Below are 8,247 nucleotides of genomic sequence, written 5' to 3' on the forward strand. Positions count from 1 at the left end.
CAAAGACAAAATTAGATTCTCTTCTCTTTCACTCCTTTCTTAGAAATTACAATCATCACGTTTTCTTATGTTGTAAATTATCCGGAGCTTCAATCAAACATGTTAAAATGTTAGTTCAAATATAGGCGTAAGTACAGCAGCTGCAGGGGTCAGTCCCAAGCAAGCCATGCAGAAGTACACAGACCCTACCTGTCCCAAGAAGCTCACCAGCTACAGCTAACATGACCATTACAGATGCATATTGCACTCTTTTGTAATCATACAAGGTTTCACACTAGCAATCTGGATGGTGGGCCTGGCTGCCTCTTGACACAAACATGAAGCGGAACCCTGTAAAACACTTCCTCTTCTCTGCATGACACTATAAATAAGCCGGATTGATATCAGGGTTAGGGCTTTTGCTGGGCTACAACGACTCGCAGGGGATCAATATGTTCGTCTTTTAACAGTCCCTTTGCCTCATTTTGTGGATGAAGCGTGTCAGTCAGCTATGATGTCCATCAGGTCAAAGTGAGGCTGTTTGTAGAGAGACATGGAAGTGGTGCTTCTGCTGTTTCTGCTGGCGGGAGCGTCTCATGGTAAGATGCTTACAGCTTTACAGTTTGAGCCATTTGTTTTCAGAAGATGAACAGTATCATGCTTCAGTATGTAACAATACATCTTAACTAGAGCAGAGAAGAAAGCAGAGGAGAATCTGTTGAGACAATAGTGGAAACACTTTAGAACCAGGTGCTGGTGATGTGTTAGTTCAATTTCAATTCAATTTTATTGAGAATCAACTCGCAGTGCACAATGTGTCAAGCATGTACCACTGAATTGTGTTGATTTTACACAGATTACAACAGTACATACTAAAATCAAACAGTGATAACTAAATTCACAAGTACATAGATACATAGATATGGGCAGACTCAATATGAAGATAATATAAAGATAATATACACATACAAGTACCAACCATTAAGTCACAAGAACATCACATAGATAATACTGATGTGTCCTCAGCCATTTGACTCATTGTACAGACGGATAGCCTGATGGAGGAATGAATTGCTGAGTCTTTTTGTGCGGGCTGTTGGGATGGTGAGTTCTGAGGTATTTCTTAGAGTCCGCCCTGTGGCCCTAGTCCTTGTTGGTGGAACGAGGTCATGCAGAGAGTGGCTTTCCTCAAGCACGCCTTTCAGCAGTTTCACTGCAGCCGTCTCCTGTCTTCCCTTCAGGGTTGGTAGAGGTGGTACGCTGTGTCTGGGGAGTCAGGTGGCTGAGCGGTTAGGGAGTCGGGCTCGTAATCTGAAGGTTGCCAGTTCGATTCCCGGCCATGCAAAATGACGTTGTGTCCTTGGAATAGGCACTTCACCCTACTTGCCTTGGGGGGAATGTCCCTGTACTTACTGTAAGTCGCTCTGGATAAGAGCGTCTGCTAAATGACTAAATGTCAAATGTAATGTCTGCCCCCCAGTGAGACAATCCTGAGTGCCCACCGTTGTACTCTTTTCGATGGTCCTTTCAAGTTAATGTTTAATAAATCCTTAGCAAGTTTGTAAGTCTTATAAACACATATTAATGTCAATAAGCATGTAATAAGGGCCTTATTACCTATTGACTAACGCAAATGTAATCTTTTGATACCTCTATCCCTAATACAGGGTAATCATGACCAGATGAATATGATCATTCAAACAATGAACATTAGGAATATTATTGTGTGGCAGACATTATTCATGTGACATTTGTAAAGTAATATTTGTAATAACAATGTCATACAACATAATACAACAATAATAATAATACATAATACAATGTTACCTTTGGGCTGTTTCTGACACATAGGTGATAACTGCCAGTCTAATGTTCCCCTCATTGTCTCTCCAGGTATTGAGACATCCTGTGATGCCAGACAGAATGGATCTCAGTGTTACGGAGCTCTGAATGGAACTGTGTATCTGCATCTGACGGACATAATCAGTGGATATGAACTTAACTTTGTTGGACATACTAGAAGACAAGTCTTCCAAATGAAAAGAAATAGAGTTGCTTACTATAAAAAACACGGCGGTCTTGTAACTGATGGCCAGGTTAAATTCTATGAGAATAACGGGACACTGAGGATCAATAAAATAGGGAAAGAATATTCTGACAAATACACCCTAGAAACAACTCAAGAATCTAGTGGAGCAACTTCAACACATACATTACAACTGTTCATTGAAGGTAAATAACTGAAAGGATCACAACCATCAACCATCTGAAAACCAATGAATCTAACCCTGACTACTGTCTGTCCCCCCTCCCCCCCCCCAGCCCCTGTGTCCTCCCACAGGCAGGTCATCTCAGAGTGTCTCCCCCAGGGAGGGATGAGGATGTCCTGCTCTTGTGAGGGGGACAGTCCCCGGTACAGCTGGACTCTGGATGGACAAGCGCTGAATGACTCCAGGGTGGTCCATGATGAAGAGAGAAGCAGTGTGACTCTGGAGAGAGGCACAGTAGGAAAGCTCACCTGTACCATCAACAACCACATCAGTCAGGCCACTGTGGAACTGGATGTCTCAACATGCAATGGTAAGCTTTGGTTGTACTGTGAGATTCTATGATCATGATTATGATGCACCATGATTGGACCGTAGTAAAAACTCCTCTACTCTGCCCCACTTTACCATTATCCTCTCTGACTGGGTTTAGGTACAATATACGTAAACTGCACATCATCCAATGGGACAGAGGTATCAGACTGGGTCAGTCCCACTGGTCCTAACCTGTGTACCAGAACTACCACCACAAACCCCACCGCCCAGACAGAGAGCACCACTCAGACAACCTCTGGTAAGGGGACTACCAACGTAGCCACCTCCAGACCCTCCAATCACACCACCCAGGGCCTGGCCAGGGCCTCTAGTAATGGAACTGGGGACTTTAGGACCCAGTGGGACTTTAGTAAGTGATGACATTATCTAGATGTGATGACTGATATCAATATGTCATTTTTATCATTAGTGACATAATTCATATTGGAGATGACACTAGACACAGCGATGGTCATGTGATGATGATGATTATTATGAGGATTATTGAAGATTAAGATGAGTTTAAAATGAGTATTTCCCAAACAGCATGGACAACAAAGTGATTTATAATATTATCGTATTATAATGTTATTATGATACAATGCCTTCAGATATTTTGATGTGTGACATCAAAATATCTTTCATAGTGGAGATAATAAAAGACACAATTTAAGTGATGGTAATACATGGCGTTGTCTGGTATTTTCCATTTAGCATGGAAAACAAAGTGATTTTTAATATTTCAACTTCATTGTTCGTACAGGAATTTAATTGATCCATTATTTAATGGATACATTGGAGTCAGAGAAGGATACATATATTTAATCCTTCTTACTATGTTTATTATAACTAACACCAAACTTAAACTGAAAACTGAAAATTACGATTATTTTAAAATAAGTATTTCCCATATAGCATGGACAACAAAGTGACCTAAAATATTATCATGTTACTGTTTGCCTTCAGAAGCCACTAAAATAATTTATAGGAAGAAAAGTAAATAATTATACATTTGTGAAATCCTTCTTACTAGGTTTAGCTAATCCTAAACCTATCTTGATTCATTTGACAGCAACACTAACGTCTGTCTCTCTGTCTGTGTCTCATCTCCCCAGATATGATAGTGATTGTAGCAGGGTCAGTGGCTGGAGTCCTGCTCCTAGCTGTCCTTCTGGGCATTTACTTTGTGCTGTGCAGAAAGAAGACTGCTGCTTCTGCAGGTCAGAACACATATTTTGTCTCCAGTACCATGTTTCATATTGGCATACAGGGAACATATTAATCAGTGATGAATTGTAAATGCTGTGTCTGTCATAACATAGTAGAAGCATATTGTTTAAAGTGTTGGTCAAGCACAAATGCAAGTCTTAGCATAGGAGCCAGTGTTGTAAGCAGCATGTTATCTCCCAGGGTTGGAGTTGATTCTTTTTTTTGTGTGTGGAGAAGTTTGTGGAGGCATTGTTTCAATCTCACTGTATGTGTTACAGCACCTTTGAAAAAATAGACATAGGCATAAACACAAGATGCTTATGTGTTTTTACAGGTTATGTGTTTTTAATACTATCACAAGCCATTTAGTCTGAAGCAAAGTTAAACTGGACTGGGTATAGGCCTAATTCACAGAATATGTTAAAAAATATTTTTGTATTCTTATCCTGCGCACATGAATGAAGGTCTGAAGATATCATAAAAGAAAATTAACATGCATATATTTCTACTGTTATTGAAAATGAGCGTATTATCGTGTTTAGGTTCATTCCAAACCGACTCATCCAAACAGCTGACATCATGATTGTAGTCCAGGCGATGCATATATGAGTGAGCATGCAAGAAGTATGGTCTTCGCTAGAGCTTCATTAGGTGTAAACGCTCCAGGGTTCAGTTCAACTGGACCAAACCAGGCTGGTGTGAACACGCCCTATTTTGTGAAAAAAATAAAAAAAATAATGATGAAAATATTTCATATTTTAAATCTAAATTTGTTAATTTCTCTTCCTAAAACCCACTAGAGGACACTATTTAAAAAGATATTTTCAAAAAGTTCTTCTGGGGGAACATGCCCCCAGACGCCCCTAGTTTTGCTGTGTCACAGGAAAAATGATAGGTTTTATCTAGGGTCTTAGCCCCCCCAAAAATGGGAACCTAGATTCGCCCCTGGAACACGCCCTAAGAAAAAAATACGTTTAGGCTACGTGAAACCCTCAACTGTTGCTAAAATTAACCAGTGAGCCACACTTTAACACATAGGCCTACTTATCAGCATTCTTTGACTAAGTTGAGTGGCTATACCCAAGATGTGAAAATTTCGAACACTTACTGCAAGTAAATAGCATCTGAAACTTCCACTCAAAAGCACTCTTGGGCTACAACATTAATAAAATCGTCTTCTAACGGAAAAAACTGTAAAAAATCTATTTAAAAAACAACTAAAAGAAAATGTTTGGTCACACATTGATGTAGATCTAACTCTCATGTCTCTCCACAGAAGATGAAGGTGAGGTGACCTACGCCGATGTCCGATTCGTGAAGAAGAACCAGGAGAGACAGAAGAAGAAGAAGCAGGCTCCTATTGAGGTGGAGTACGGCCAGGTGAAGGTGTCCGGGGCCGCCGGGCGTCAGGAGGAGAGCCCCCGCGGGGAGGTGGAGTATGGCGAGGTGATGATCATGACACGCCCCGGGAGGAAGGTGGACAAGCCTCAGGAGGAATGTGTGTATTCCTCCGTACGCAGGCTAACACCGTGTCCTAACTGATGTGCTAATTCATGTGCTAGGCCCTACAGTTATGAAAGTCGCTATTGAGCGTCCCGGTAACCTCCGCTCTCATGCACTTCGGGTTCCGGCACCTTCTGATTTCCAAATTAAAACTGATAACATCTATTATACAACAGTTAGTTCCGATCAAGTAATTTGATTGGACAAAAGGTATTTGTGCTATTATTTGGAGATAGCAGAAGGCCTACCAGGACTTTCAAATGTGTACATCACTGCTTACATTAACGACCATTACTGAATCTATCTATCTATCAAGATGTTGACACACCGGAATATGCCACCAAAAAGACAACAGAATCTAATTTCAATGTTTGTTCACGGGCTAACTTCAACCACGGCCGTAACTGCCATTAGTTCCTCATATGATGTGGTCCCAACCACTCGGGCCCGAGGACAAACTGGAGCTTGGCAAGATGGATTATCGTCTAACAGACGTGGTCTTGCTCCATCAGAGGTACACGGGCCGATGTTCGCCCCTTACTGGGATCGAACCACCTCTGACTTCCCAAGCACTACCAGCTATGCCAACGAAAAGCTAGCTCTTTGTTGACGCGGGTGGCCTGTTTACATACTTGAGGAGTTAGTTTTAACCGATACACACCGGCTACATTCGCATGGTCATGATCTCCAGAATCTAGCTGTCTGGCAAGGTTAACATTATGTTAAATTTGTAAACGTCTCTATTTGACCCTTTACTCAGGGGCCTGTTTCCTCTGTCTATCTGTCATGTCCTCGGTACTTCTCATCACTTCCCCTAACTCACGATGCCTTATAAAGGCTGTGTCAGTGAAGTACCTGTGGTCACTGAAAGAACACAAATAGTTTTTCCATAACAGACACTTCTCTTTTTGTCCAACACATCTCTCAGAATTATTTTTCTGATTTATTTTCATTGGGGTTTTTGGGTTCTTACCTGTAAGGAAATGTAAATAGTTCCATATGTATATATTTTTTATGTTAAGTAAAGTATAAGATAAATTCATGGGATGTATCTCATTATTTTATAAATTCTTTACATGATTATATATGTATGTAATCACAGCTCTGGAAAAATTAAGAGACCACTGCACCTTAAAAAGTTTAAAAGGACAATTATGAGTGAGGATCAAACGGGTAAAATGTAAGAGGCCACGGCCAATTTTACCCTGATGTTCCTCACTCAAAATTTTCCTTCCTTCTGCTAAAACTAATTGGCAGTCATTTCTAAATATTCCAGAAAAGTGTCTAGTTTGGCCAATGAGACACAGAATGGAACTCTGCTGCTCTCCATTGGTTAACATTTGTACTACTTGAACAGTCTACTGACCATGTGCTATCAGTTGTCAAATGTTACATACAATTGGAGATTAATATTGCAGATGTGTGAAGATTAGATAAGAAAAAAAGTGTGTTTCACACTTCAGTATTCAGCATTACATTTTACATACATGCATGTTTTTTCCAGTATCATTACTGTTATTCCGCCCTCACACGGTGATTTGCTATGTGTACCAAGCTAGGCAGATAGCTAGGCATATTATTGTCCAGCACCAACAAATTAGAAAAATATTGCCGGTTGTGTAGTTTTAGCTTTTACTCAAAACAACCTCTCTCAGAACTACAATACGGCAATGAGTGTAAAATTTTCTCTCTGACCACTAGGAAGCACTATTACAGTACTGATATTCCACAAACAACAATGTCACAACTACAGGCAGCAATACTGTGTATACTTGTATCGTCATATTTTCAGAATATGTTATGGCTGTGTAGGCTATAGCTACTTCTTCTGTTTCCAATACTGTTTAAATTACTGTTGATACTTGCATTATTACTGTAAATGCTTGTATTCTTACTGTGAAGGAGAGGTGCTTCATCAGGTTGAAGATAGCCCTCTCCATCTGCACGTTGTCCTGAATGTCCCTCATCAGGTCAAACATGATGTCACTCTCCTCCACGGCACTCAGCTCATGGAAACGACTCATATCAACCTAATGCATGGATCATATACCGAGATAAAGTGTGCGATTAAATAACAGTTTGTTACGTGAAAATAAATCATACTTACATTTCTCCACTTTGATCCAAACATTGCATTGTAGATGCACCAAAGACACTAATATAGTTCTTCAGATACATCCTACATGATGTATGATTCATTCAGAATACCTACCTCCAGCTTCTTATCGTTTGACAACAAGTCCGAGATGACCTTGGGTTGGAATGTCTTGTCGTAGTACTGCTTGGCAAAAGCTGGGTTGCTATCCAGAAACTTCTGAGCCACATGATTACACCTGGAGTGTTATTTAAAAAAAATTAGTTGTTGGTAGTGGGTTAGTAGATACATGTAGATATAAGACTTTGCCTACTATTTTCAAGGCTGAAATATTAAATGTCAAATTATTGTACTATGTGATCATGAATGTATATCTGTCCCTAGCTCACTAAATTATACACAGTATATCACATTTTTGGATATATTTGATTTCTGTACTTTGCTGCAAGCTTGAAGCAGTTTGCAAAAATTGAACACTGTTACTGTTAGCTATTTGCATTTTGTCGCTTTCTGAAGTAAATAAGTTGGACCCATTGTGAATGCCAGACACTAGTCCATCATCAACAGGTGATGTAGGTGTTTTCATGTTTCACTAGAAAACCAAACCAGTAAACTTCAGCTAGATCAGTAAAACCATTGAAGAACTGTAGCTTTGTGTTTAAAGGATTTGATGTGTCACTTCCTGTTTCTCTCTCTTACAGTCGTCCTTTACGACATTTTTCTATTTCTAAGAAATGAAGAAGTGACAAAGGAGGAAAGACAAAAGTAGATTCTCTTCTCTTTTACTGCTTTCTTTTAAATTACAATCATCATGTTTTCTTGTGTTGTAAATTATCTGGACCCTACCTGTCCCAAGCAAGCCATGCAGAAGTACACAGA

The 8,247-nt window shown here is 40.0% G+C and overlaps 2 protein-coding genes across 2 annotated transcripts; one reads left to right on the forward strand and one right to left on the reverse strand.

Annotated features, from left to right (window-relative positions):
• The first annotated feature begins 377 nt into the window (after positions 1-377).
• Positions 378-6,500, forward strand: LOC134032438 (uncharacterized). The gene is made up of 6 exons (XM_062476408.1): positions 378-578; positions 1,873-2,211; positions 2,302-2,559; positions 2,680-2,820; positions 3,677-3,781; positions 5,047-6,500. The coding sequence occupies exons 1-6, from the start codon at positions 533-535 to the stop codon at positions 5,310-5,312; spliced, it is 1,155 nt and encodes a 384-aa protein (XP_062332392.1). The 5' UTR covers positions 378-532; the 3' UTR covers positions 5,313-6,500.
• Positions 6,501-6,924: 424 nt separating this feature from the next.
• On the reverse strand, positions 6,925-8,085 carry LOC134032873 (rod cGMP-specific 3',5'-cyclic phosphodiesterase subunit alpha-like). Its single transcript, XM_062476930.1, has 4 exons — positions 8,081-8,085; positions 7,486-7,606; positions 7,169-7,303; positions 6,925-6,930 (listed from the first exon to the last, which is right to left on the reverse strand). The coding sequence occupies exons 1-4, from the start codon at positions 8,083-8,085 to the stop codon at positions 6,925-6,927; spliced, it is 267 nt and encodes an 88-aa protein (XP_062332914.1).
• Between the last annotated feature and the right edge of the window lie 162 nt (positions 8,086-8,247).

Source organism: Osmerus eperlanus, chromosome 13, assembly GCF_963692335.1.
Source record: "Osmerus eperlanus chromosome 13, fOsmEpe2.1, whole genome shotgun sequence".
In the NCBI taxonomy this organism is placed as follows: Eukaryota; Metazoa; Chordata; class Actinopteri; order Osmeriformes; family Osmeridae; genus Osmerus; species Osmerus eperlanus.

Bases quoted from the DNA above. Each gene is read 5' to 3' on its own strand.
- LOC134032438 (XM_062476408.1), top strand. From the start codon at position 533: ATGGAAGTGGTGCTTCTGCTGTTTCTGCTGGCGGGAGCGTCTCATG. The intron at 579-1,872 runs GTAAGATGCTTA...TTGTCTCTCCAG, and splicing joins GCTGGCGGGAGCGTCTCATG to GTATTGAGACATCCTGTGAT. The intron at 2,560-2,679 runs GTAAGCTTTGGT...GACTGGGTTTAG, and splicing joins GGATGTCTCAACATGCAATG to GTACAATATACGTAAACTGC.
- LOC134032873 (XM_062476930.1), bottom strand. The intron at 7,304-7,485 runs GTAGGTATTCTG...TCCATGCATTAG, and splicing joins CAAACGATAAGAAGCTGGAG to GTTGATATGAGTCGTTTCCA.